The 12,226-nt window shown below is 42.1% G+C and overlaps 1 protein-coding gene across 1 annotated transcript; it reads left to right on the top strand.

The window, feature by feature from the left end:
- Positions 1 to 12,226, top strand: LOC311259079 (nuclear receptor subfamily 2 group F member 6-like). Its single transcript, XM_084355943.1, has 5 exons — positions 1 to 1,771; positions 3,484 to 3,578; positions 8,313 to 8,647; positions 8,750 to 8,996; positions 9,370 to 12,226. The coding sequence occupies exons 1-5, from the start codon at positions 1,503 to 1,505 to the stop codon at positions 9,642 to 9,644; spliced, it is 1,221 nt and encodes a 406-aa protein (XP_084212069.1). The 5' UTR covers positions 1 to 1,502; the 3' UTR covers positions 9,645 to 12,226.

Here is a 12,226-nt window from a genome sequence, read left to right as displayed (position 1 = left end):
ACACGCTCACTCTCCCTAAAGGAGGGAGCGAGGCACAGACACAGAGAGGGGATTGAGAGGAGCAGCAGAGGAGGATATCTCTCTCCGCCGCTCTACACTGCTGCGGCGTCTGGCTTTCACTAGAAGGTCCGTGACCGTGTTTTTCCTGCGCTTGTTTGCCTAATTTATTCCTGCCGGGGCCAACAGAAAGAAAGAAAGGAAGGAGGAGAAGGGGAAAAAAAGGACGGGCAGAATAGTAAAGAGTGCAACAGTACACCCTGACTTGCTGACAGGGAATGTAGAGAGGTTCTGGCCTCTGGTTGTTACTGCTGGATGGACAAGCACTGACAAAGCAAGAGAAGGAGGAGAGAGGCAACACTTTGTGGAGCTCTGCAGAGAGAGAGGGGGATATTTCTCAACTCTGCTTTTGTTTTGGCTTGTTGGTTTTTTTTTTTTCTGTGACATTTGAGCCTCTGACACGACAAGCTGTGAAGAGTTGGAGGAGCCGCAAGAAAACATCATTTCACCACAGACACAGAAGAGGAGGACTTGTCTCATGAGAGAAAGGAGAAGTATCTTTCTCAACACTTCTTTTTGTTTAAGTGTCAAGTGTGGAATACGTTTCAGCCGGCTCTGTTTGGCTGCGGTCGTCTCCTCTCACAATACCAAAGAAAGAAACAAAATCCAAGCTCCCCATGAGTGTTTTTTTCTCATTTTTCCTCTTCATCACTATCACCTCTGCCTCAGTAACAGGCCTGACAAGTCAAGAGTGAGTCTGGACTCGAACTGCCTCAGATCAGCAGATAACACCTCCACGCAGCAGGAACTGGTTGGACGAGTTTATAAGTTGGAGCAGAGGGCAGGGCACTTTAACCCTGCTTGAAGGGGAGCTGTGTGTTATTTTCCTCCCACTTGCTTGTTCTTTTGAGAGAAAGTCGTGCGCTGAGAGAGGGGCAGAGCTTCTTTTACATTCGGAGAGCGACTCTGTTTTGTCCCTCGTCGCCACGCTGAGGGGATAGGTGAGGTGCGATTTTTATACTACTCCTTCCGGGGGTGTGGGGGAGAGAGAGAAAGTGAGAGGGAGGGAGAAAGAGAGAAGGAGTCAAAGTGTAATTTATTGTTTCCTGTGAAAAGAGCAAGGCGGCACCCTTTTCTCCTGCCTGAACTCTGAACCACTCAGTGAGTGTCTGAAGTTTTCTCAGACCTCGGGAGCCATTGATCAGAGGTCAGGGCAGCGAGCACAAGGGGTGAAAGACAAGAGCGGAGAGATTAAAGAAGAGAGAGAAAACAGCACCGGGAAGGACCTCTAGGTCATAACAACCAGACGGCAAAGGGGAGAAAGGTCAACGCAAGGGAGTCGACTTTTTATCTCACTCATCGGACAGAACCTGCCTCTTACACAAACCTGGATCCACTCTTTTCTTCTTCTGGAGTCAGTTTTTAGACTTTAAGGTTAGCTGGACGTTGGGGGACCGGGCGGGTCTGTGTATGATCCACTCACAGGACTGTGCGTCTCAGAGAATATGGCCATGGTGAGCGGGGGTTGGGGCAACCCCAACGGGGACACTAATGGACTGGGGGAGAAGGCTTACCTGAGGAGGGAGGAAGAGGACGTCTCGCCTCAGGCCGGGAGCAGCGACGTGGACGTCGGGGACGAGGACAAGGCCTGCGTGGTGGACTGTGTGGTGTGCGGGGACAAGTCCAGCGGGAAGCACTACGGCGTGTTCACCTGCGAGGGCTGCAAGAGCTTCTTTAAGAGGAGCATCAGACGAAGCCTCAACTACTCCTGCAGGTGAGGGCTGCTGGGAAATCTGACTGATCTTGCCGATAATTTGAACACACATTTCATTTACTGTGCTCGCTGTTTTTATTGAACTATATTGTCTTTTAGTTGACAATCTACTTGACATTTTACTTAACATTAATAGCTGTTTTTTAACACATTATAAGGCAGTTTTGCTACGATGATATTGGTGTTTATTAAAGGTGCACTATGTAGTTAAACAAACTAAATAAACAAACTCTATTTGTTTTCATGACTGAGTAAACTGAATAGACAAACTGACCTTAAAGGACAACACAGTTTCATACTGTTTTACTTTGTTTATATGTGGCGGACCCTGCCACCTTTCTAGCTTCAAACAGTGTTCTGGGACGTTATTTTCCTCTGAGAACAGTTTGTTTATTCAGATATGGAAAAGATAAATATTCTGAGTTTGTATTATTACCTCATTGATATTGTAAATATAAAAATTTTGCAGTTTGCATTTCTTCTCCAAAACTACATAGTGCCCCTTTAATGTATTTGTGAACAATTATAACTTTTGTGGGCAATCACAGGTGTATAGACATTTAATGACAATAAAGTAAAATACAATTTGTGATAATATAAGATGTGTCTTTATAAGAGAAGTTGGTGAATATTGTACAATAATGAACACTTAAAAATGTCATTCTTTCTGCTTATAACTCGAGCCCGACTGATACTCGATTGTTTTTTATTTTAGGGAACAACACATCCTGATATCTATATTTTGGCCAATAAACGTATATAGACGCACTTTTTTTTACAACGATCCTTTAAATGTGGCTATCAAACACTTGTGACGAAGATATAATGTCACTGAAGAAGGATATTTTACAGTTACAGTAAACTGTATTGTCCAGAATGACAGCTGTGAATTGAAACAATAAACTTTACTGAAATTTTCATTTTAAATGACCCCAAGCATCTTTTCTGCTTTGTGATCTGTAAAAAGAAATATCGCCAGTATAAAATCAACATATCAGTCGGCAGTATGCTCTGTTATTAACACTTGTAAATGTATATATATAGTGCTTCTGAATGCTGTGTATAAGTGTGTGTGTGTGTGTGTGTGTGTGTGTGTGTGTGTGGAGGGGGGTTAAAGTAGGTGCAACCATCTATGTATATAAGCTGTTATATAGGCATTCACATTCATGAAGCAGAGAGCATTTCTCACTCCAGAATGATATGTTCTCAACCTTGGATACGTCTCACAAACAGCCCACGGGGAAAAAAAAGAAAAGAAATGAAGGGCCTGAAGGTCAGTCATGTGAGGATGGATTGCTTCAGAAGGTCAACATTCCCATTATTCTTCACCACCAGAACACAACGTAGCAACTCAATTCTCTGCTCTTACTAAGACGTACTCTCAGCCCCTGAATACAGTTATTATTTCCACATAATAATGCATAACTCTACACGGAAGGTGTCTTTTAAATGTGTCGTGTCCAGGACTGAAAAGGACTCTCTCTCACTCTCTCTCTCTCGCTCTCTTTGTGAAACGTTGGCAGACCTCGTCCTGCTGTAAAAGGCAACACAAGGGCGTATAGGGCCGATGATTTACAAAGGTCATAGCCTTGATAGCTTTTCAGCCACGCCAGCTCGCACAGTTCACTCATCACAGGGGTCAGTGAGAGGGGGGGGGGGGGGACTCTTTTCCTTCATGGAAACTCACCTTATCTTTTCTTTCCTTTGTGCAGATCGAATCGAGAATGCCAAATCGACCAGCATCACCGCAACCAGTGCCAATACTGTCGTCTGAAGAAATGTTTCCGTGTTGGAATGCGCAAAGAAGGTATGAAAACTCTGCCATCCATGAGCACAGCAGGCAAAAGCTTTTTTTTTTTTTTTTTACAGACATATGAATCAGTTTTTCACTGCTAAAGAAGAAAAGTCTAAGACCTAACTATGTCATTTCCCTGGGAACAAACCTATAACTCTCTAGTTCCCCTCATCTCTATGGACCTTTTTAGCTCAATATTTAGTTTTTTCACAGCACACAACTGAACTGTTTTGGTTCGCTGTCATTTGCCATGTTTCCAGAAGCAACACGCATCTTTTTTTTAATAATACAGTGCCGCAGGAATTGTTGTTCTATGACAAAATATATGTCAGTAAATACCCCAAGTTTGAATGAATGTAAAGTTCTGATACATCCATTATACTGCCTGGTAAAGACCAAACACGAGGTAGAGACAGTTAGCAACTAATAGGTGAACATGATGGAGCATTTAGCAACTAAAAAAGCCAGATCTAGGTGTTGTATCAGAGTCAACTAGACTGGAGTTGCAGGCTTTTACACTCTATGTGGGAGTCGAGTCCTTACAGAGTCGTGAAGGACATGTGTGAGCTCTGAGTTTCAGAGTCGTTAGGGCCACTTGTGGGTCGTTGGTCAAACCGGCCTTCATGGAGGTTGCTAGGGCTAGGTGAGCCCAGGTGTGAATGGTTGTTAAGCTGTCTGGGGAGAGAACAGCATTGTAGTGGGTGTTAAGTAATGTCGTAGGCCACCTCCTCTGTTCAACGACGGTCGTTCCAGTTTGACATAGATGGAGGTGGCATAAGACAGTTAGTTAGAACTGAAGAAGCCTCTTGGATGAGAGGTGAAACGTCTTCAAGAAACTGAAACAAGTCCAGTTGCCTACTATACAGCACCTAGATGTACAATGACCTGGATGACTGAGAACCTTCATCAATAAAAAGCCAGATGTTTCCATCAAGAGATGGTGGAGACCAAAACAGAGCAAAAAAAAAGGTGTGAGTCTTGGACTTAAATTCATCTGGTGGACAGTAATTTGATCCTGCATGAATACTTATGCTGCTCCGTAACTGCTGGATGTGTAAATAAACAACTGATCATGAACGTATTGGCCATAGTACTTAAAAGATGATAATACTGCATGTCAGTCGCGTTTGTTTAGAGCTTGTTGTGCTGCCATCAAGTGGCCAAAAAAAATCATTTTAATTAAAGTAGAAAAAGTAGAAACCTAAAAGTTAGAGTGCTGCAGTTTAAATTTTACTGAAGAAATGAACAGAAATGTGACGGTTTATTTATTTTCACCTCTGCCAAGGAGGCTTTGTTTTCACCTGTGACAGTCTTTTGGGTTCATTTGTCAGCAGGATTACACAAAAACTACTGAACAGATTTTCATAAAGCTTGGATGGAGGATGGGTCTTGGCCCAGAGTAGACCCCATTAACTTTTGGTGCAGATCCAGATAAACTGTCTTTAACATTGCAAGTGTAGACGTTTTTTTGACATGTTTGTTAATTTCTCAGGGAAAAACGCATGAATCTTGATGGATCCAAATAACAAAAAGGTGATGTAGTGGATTTAAATATCTCTTATTCGATATTTGATTAGATTGAATAAAATGGAACTGCTGGGCCTTGGCAGAGGTATACGCTCTACTGAGTGCCATTCTAGTTACTTGTGTAATGTGAACTCTAAGCAGCATTTTAATGTTGTATGATAGTTAAATCCTGACTAATTTATATCACAGTTACAAAGTAATCACATTTTTCATATAATACATTCTGAAAAACAGTCAAATAAATATAGTGGAGTGCAAAAAAATATCAAAAGCACCACATTTCCCCCTGAAACATAGCAGACTAATGCATCATAAAATGGAAATGCACTGACATTTAAACCAATCACATCCTCTCCTTTACATACTAACAAGCACTGTGATTCACGTACAAACACTCAAATCAAAGCAAAGCAAACCCACAAAGGCACAAATACCCAGAAACATAAATACCAGAAATTGGTAGTTTGCTGAGAAAGCGCTTACTTCAACAGAAACAGGCTGACATTTAGCAGTGATCGCAGCACAATATTTATACTGTCAACCAAAGCATGTTTTCACGGCGGTGCTCGACTCCCTGCAGCTGTTGAGCTTCAGGGACGACGGGGCCGACTAGAGGCGACCATGTTGGATTTGCATAACAGACACAAGCAAGTTGACGAGGTGACTCAGTCTTCTGCTCTGTCAAACCTCACTGAAATGTCTCCATTCAAAACTATATATATCCATTTAATTACAGTTATGATTAGCTTAATTTCTGCGAGGTTGATTAGTAGTAAGAAGAGATGACTCCCATTTCCCCTGGCGTAATTATTTTCATTTAATTTCCTCATTAGCACATCACAAACTATTTCAAACCCATTTGTATTTGTATTCTAGTCAGCTATTACCTAACCGTGCTTGTATTTCAGTCTGTGTCAGTGGATACCACGAGCTGTCCCATACATAATGTGCACTGAGGTGACAGTATGTCAGGGGTTATATTGGGACTGGTTATTAATGAACCATGCTGACTGTGGCCGTGACGCAGGTTGAACTGTTTCCACATTACCTGGAAATGTCTTTTTCACCTTTAACCCAGTCAGGGAGGCACAAAGTCACGGCTTCGACTGAGATTTTGCCATTGGAATTTTTTTACTACAGTACATTTGCTACAATTTAAAACAACACGTATTGTTCTTTGTGCACTCGCACTTTTGGTGTTAATCATTAAAACAATGACCTAACATCATCAACAGAAAGTGAAGAAACAACAGTGTGTGTCAAAGACGTCTATGTACTGTGCAGAGGTGTCCACTGAAGTTAGCATGCTAACCTGCTAGCCCTGGCCTGTCCATACCATGAGTGTGCTGCTTAGTCTAAGTCAATAAAAAAACTCACAAAATAACAACAAATGAGAATTATTTGCACCTATTTTTCTCACTAACCAAAAAAAATTAAATCCTACACTGTCTGAATTTAAGTTTCTCTCTTCTACCAAACTACGGCCTAGTCCACTCGTACACAGGTATCATTAGAAACAGGGTTAGATATCTCCGTTCAGATGAGCATTTTAGCACAGTTTCAGAAATAATCTCAGTCTATTTTGTTTTTCTTTTCCATCATTGTATTATCATTGACTGTCTTTCTTCTTAATATAAAGTTAAATAATAAAACGTCCATTCCATCACCGTACAAACTAAAACATTCCAATATCATAACACGTACTCCGAGTTCACATTTGCCAGTGATGCTACAAACACTGATGTTTGTAGCATCACTGGCATCACTGGCACTGATACTGATGTATTTGTCTCCAAAAATCTATATTTCTGCCTTGATACTGAAAACTGAGTTTCTGAATATCTTCACCATGGAAGGAGTTTTCCAAAAGGTCCGTTTTCAGAGACCTTAAACCAAAACACAGAAAAAGCTTCATTTTAAGAAATACCTGTGTGTGTGTGGACAGGGCCTTTGACAAGTCTTTGTTAACTCTTTGTAAAACACACTTCATTCGACTCGACATAAACAAAAACAAACTCATCAACAGGCTTGGGCTTGGTCAAATAAATCCTCAATTCACTGAGTAAGATGTGAAAATATTCCAGCTCTACAGACCGTTTTCACTCTTTGCTGATGCACGCCTCTCTTTCCCCACCTGCCGTGTCTTGTTGTCCCAGCCATCAAACCCTGATCGGAGCCGCTATAAATCACCTCTGTAATGTATCCACTGTATTCAGACTGACCTCTGTCGCAGCTAGTTCCCCCTTCAAACAACAGGACAGAACAAAATGTTTTGGTTTTTCGGAGCACAACAACAATGTTTTGGTTCGCGCTCATTAGCCATGTTTCCAGAAGCAAAAGACAAAGCAGAAGCTCTGATAAATCCATTGTACACTGCCTGGCAAACACCTAATAGTGAAGCATTTAGCAGCTAAAAACACAGACATTTCTGTCAGGGGTTGGTGGAGACCAAAACAGAGCCAAAAATGAGTGAATATTGGACATTCTTCTTCTTCTTCTTATATCTTGTACTTTTTTTTCTCTCAGAAAAACTATCCGATATTGGTTGAGAAAAATGTCCTTCCTCTTAAGCACTACTAAATCATTAGGATGTCTATAGAAAAGAGAGCTTTTGTGCAAGGTTGTTTTCACAGAACAGCGATAACGTGTCCTTTATGAGTTTCGATGATGATGAGGAAAAAAGGCTCTATGTTATGTTACATGTTACTCAGGTTGTAAATTGATTTTTCACAACCTTCAAATCACTATTCAAACTAAAAGCTGTAATTTCCTGAGTTGTTGAATCAAAAGCGCAGAAAACCACAGAACACAGGAGGAGGAGGACAAACCACCACCAAGGCTGCACAATCCACCAAATGTAATATTTCTTTCAATAATAAAGGATGTGAACTTTAATCAAAATGCAATTAGAGGTCACCATTTTGTGATACACAAGCCATGTGTATTTCAAGTGGGTGCATGAGATAATAGTGAAATTAATAAATAATGGTGGTCGAGGATATGTGCTTAGGTTCCCTCCTTTAGTCATTTTTTTTTTTCCCCGCTGGAAACAAAACAGCCCAGTTCACTTGGCTGAAAGTGAGTCAATGGATTTTATTCCTTTGAATTTCAGAGAAAGTTGAAATGTCTCCTCCAACATCTTCCAAACATCAACAAGCATCTGCCATTTCTCAGTCAGTGCATCTGATTCTCATTCTGTTCTCTCCTCTCTCTCTGCAGCCGTCCAGCGGGGCCGAATTCCTCCATCTCACCCTGGTATCAGTCCAAACTCGATGGCGGGTGGGGTTGGAGGGGCGGTGCCAGGTCACATCGGGGCGGACTACTTCAACGGGCAGCCGGTGTCAGAGCTCATCTCCCAGCTGCTCCGGGCTGAGCCGTACCCCAACAGCCGCTACGGGGCCCCGTACAGTCAGGCACAGATGCAGACGTCTGCGAGCGGAGGCTCCGTCATGGGCATCGACAGCATCTGTGAGCTTGCTGCCCGGCTCCTCTTCAGCACCATCGAGTGGGCCAGAAACATCCCATACTTCCCAGAACTGCCTGTCTCAGAGCAGGTCAGCCAAGACATACAGTCCCTTTTCTTTTCTTTTCTTTTCTTTTCTTTTCTTTTCTTTTCTTTTCACTTGTAACACTTGTCCTACTATGTAAAAACACAGGTGGCGCTGCTGAGGCTGAGCTGGAGCGAGCTCTTCATCCTGAACGCGGCTCAGTCTGCTCTGCCCATACACATGGCTCCTCTGCTGGCAGCTGCTGGGTTTCACTCGTCGCCCATGTCCGCTGAGCGCGTGGTGTCCTTCATGGACCAGGTCAGGGTTTTCCAGGACCAGGTGGACAAGCTGAACCGGCTGCAGGTGGACACGGCCGAGTACAGCTGCCTCAAAGCCATTGCACTCTTCTCACCAGGTGGGTTTGGTTGGTTTTTACAAGGTTATCTGAGTGATGAAAGCTGCTGTAACTTGATGTCGTGACTGGTCACCGAGTGTCTTTATAGAAAACTAAACAAAACTGTCTGTGTGAGGTGTCAGACAGGGTTCAAGTTTATGAAACAGTAAGACATTAAATCTCCACCAGCTCAAAGAGTCCTTTGATTTGACTGAATGTAACCTCTGACCTCACTGGAGGGGCACAATCAAGTGATTGATACCACTTCACAAGTCAATTTAAAGGTCCAATGTGTAAGATTTGGCAGGATTTAGTGGACAGAAATGTAAATAATGATAATATTTATGTTTCCATTAGTGTATAATGAGCTCAAACCTCTGTCTTTGCCTTACAGATGCATGTGGTCTAACTGACCCGGCCCACGTGGAGTCCCTGCAGGAGAAGGCCCAGGTGGCCCTGACAGAGTACGAGAGGTTGCAGTATCCCAACCAGCCTCAACGCTTCGGCCGTTTACTGCTGCGCCTCCCGGCTCTGCGCGCCGTGCCGGCCAACCTCATCTCCCAGCTCTTCTTCATGCGTCTGGTGGGCAAGACACCGATCGAGACGCTGATCCGAGACATGCAGCTATCAGGAAGCTCCATCAGCTGGCCCTACGCACCGGGACAGTGAACCCGCTGACTCCAGAGTGAGACAGGCCGAGATCAGATTGGGGGGAATCAGAGCTCAAGAAGATTACATAAAAGTACAAACTGAATGTTATGAATACAAACCGGGATCTCACAAGTATAGGGTCCTTGTTTGTGAACGTAGCTTTTTTCCACCTCAGCTCTGTAAAGTTCGGAGGAAGTCACACCAAAGCTGCTTTCAGGGAAACAAAAATGTGTAACTATCTTTAAATATATGTTTGCAGCACTTGTCAGTTGTGCTCTGACCTCCCTCTGATCTCTCTCCGTCTCATTCCGGACAAAAACAACAGGGCTTTAGTTAAATTGCAGACTCTAACATGAGGCCATGTGCCTGTACTACCTCCTCCCACATCACCCCTATTGTGACTCAGTTTGAACCCAGTCTCTGTGTGTTTTCCCTCTAAATGAAGCCATATCAGTGCCACTCTCACAGGCCGACGGTGGCAGCTTCAGAGCTTTAATTGTCACAAGTAGGACATGTTGTGCAGATCGTACCTAAAGTTGTGTCATGTTTGATATGTGCGACAAAATATCAAACTTTGTTACCAAATATATCTATGACGACTGCAAAATGTCACCTTGTACAGCATTAAAACAAAGAAGAGACGTGGGCATTGTATTGTATAGTGTACTATATGAAGCACTGCGTATACAAGAGCAGACATTTTGTATGTTTTGAGGAATTGTTCAAAATTTTGGGGATGTGTTTATTTGCTTTCTTGCAGATTTAGACAAGAAAATTGAACCCGTTACACGTCTGTATAAGCACGTTATAGGGGTGCGGCGATATCATGACATTCGCAATAACCGTGATGTTAAAAAAATGAAATATTGATATTGTGTTAATAATACACATATGATAATATCATGGAAAATTAGACCTTGTGCGTCTTTTGTTTGAGTTCATCTGGTTGCCTTTTCACCGTTAATGGAGTGTAATTTTTCTCTTTTTTTACAGTTATGGTTACAGACCCTCTCCACCTCCCTACACTTGTATTTTACCGGGTCATTTATTTGCCAAAAAAGAGCCAAAACACACAGTAAACAAAGTTAAAGATGGATTCGATTGCTAGCATTTCCCCCCAAAAATGTTATAGATATCACAGTAATATTGTTTTAGTGAATTCTTCTGGCAACAATAATCAGGTACTAAGAAAACTTCTATTGTGATAGCTGTAGCGTGTTACCCAGCTTAGCATAAAGACTGGAAACAAAGGGAAACAGCTAGCCTGACTCTGTCCAAAGGAAGCTAAATCTGCCTAAAGGTCACTTAGTAACAACTTATATCTTGTTTTTTTAAAGTGACTCCTTATTGTTTGCAACAGCTCCTAGCCAAACAAGCCCATTAACAACAAGATGTTGACATGGCAAAATTGTTAATTTGAAGTTTTTCCAGGTGCTGATTGGTGTTTTGCTACTATTTTTGTTACCTGGAGCCAGGCTAGCTGTTTCCAGTTGCAATGCAATGCTAAGCTGAGAAGCACCTGGTTCCAGCTTCCCAGACAGCGCTCATAGACACCATCTTGTAGATGTTGTAGTTACGTTGGAATGAAAAGACAAATTAGCAAGTGCTCCCCATACTACTTCTTTCCAACGTAACTCACACCGACGTCTCCAAAATCTAAGACCAAATATAGGCCAGTCTTATATCACGCTAACAATACAATATCGATATAATGTCCAGTCCTCCTCTGTGCGCAAGGAAGTGGATAACTATTTCCCAAATTTTTGTGCAACTCTTCAATATAGTACATTATACAAAATGTTCCTGCAGCAGAAAGTGGAGGTGAATGTACTCAAACACACCCTGGCTCCTCAGACAGTCACATCCCTGTCTAACATTATTACCTCATGTTTTATACATCCAAGACAAAGATTGTGTGTTCATGTGCTAAAGATAAACATAAAGGGATCAACGTATCACAGAAACCATAAACAGTAACATTATTTCCCCTTTTGACCTGTTTGTCCACTTGACTTTGGCCAAAATATATCTGAGAATGATTTGAAAGTTAATGCTTGAAAGTTTGAGCTCAGATTGTTTCCTCCGCTTTGTTCATTTTGCTGATTTTTTTTTTTTTCCGTCACATTCATGGTTCCCCTTTGAAAGATGTGTGTTAGCGTGGCGTAACAGACAGAGGTCACTTTCAGATGATTATGCTTATGTAAGGTACTGTTGTAAAGGTTATGGTGTTTGTTGGTACTGAGATAAAGGGTACTAAGAAGTCACATTCATGAGTGTGTTATTGCCATTAACTGCAGCTGAATGTGACAAATGTGTTTCTTGCCAAATTAACTGACTGAAAGAAATGACAATGTGGGGAAAAAAGCAAAGATGGCCATGATATCCCTGATGCTGTCAATCACCGTCATCAAAAGCTCGTCACGCTGTCCTTGAATCACTTTGTGTTATTTGTTGGAATATAAACTGTACTGATTTGACTGTGTAGCTTTATGTTGAAAAGAAGCATGTTTCTATGATCATGCCAAACTTAAAAATGCAAAAGAAGTTCGTATGGCTGACTGGTTATTTTTGCATTACTAGAAATAAAAGTATGCACATTC

The sequence above is a fragment of the Pagrus pagrus genome (assembly GCF_965226575.1).
Source record: "Pagrus pagrus genome assembly, chromosome: 6".
In the NCBI taxonomy this organism is placed as follows: domain Eukaryota; kingdom Metazoa; phylum Chordata; class Actinopteri; order Spariformes; family Sparidae; genus Pagrus; species Pagrus pagrus.
The sequence above is the reverse complement of the archived record's forward strand: the minus strand, read 5'-3'. Positions and strand labels throughout refer to the sequence as shown.

What these genes read in the sequence shown, in the direction of transcription:
- LOC311259079 (XM_084355943.1), top strand. Translation starts at nt 1,503, where the DNA reads ATGGCCATGGTGAGCGGGGGTTGGGGCAACCCCAACGGGGACACTAAT. An exon ending in TGTTGGAATGCGCAAAGAAG is followed by an intron (nt 3,579 to 8,312) that starts GTATGAAAACTC and finishes CTCTCTCTGCAG; the next exon opens with CCGTCCAGCGGGGCCGAATT. An exon ending in AACTGCCTGTCTCAGAGCAG is followed by an intron (nt 8,648 to 8,749) that starts GTCAGCCAAGAC and finishes GTAAAAACACAG; the next exon opens with GTGGCGCTGCTGAGGCTGAG.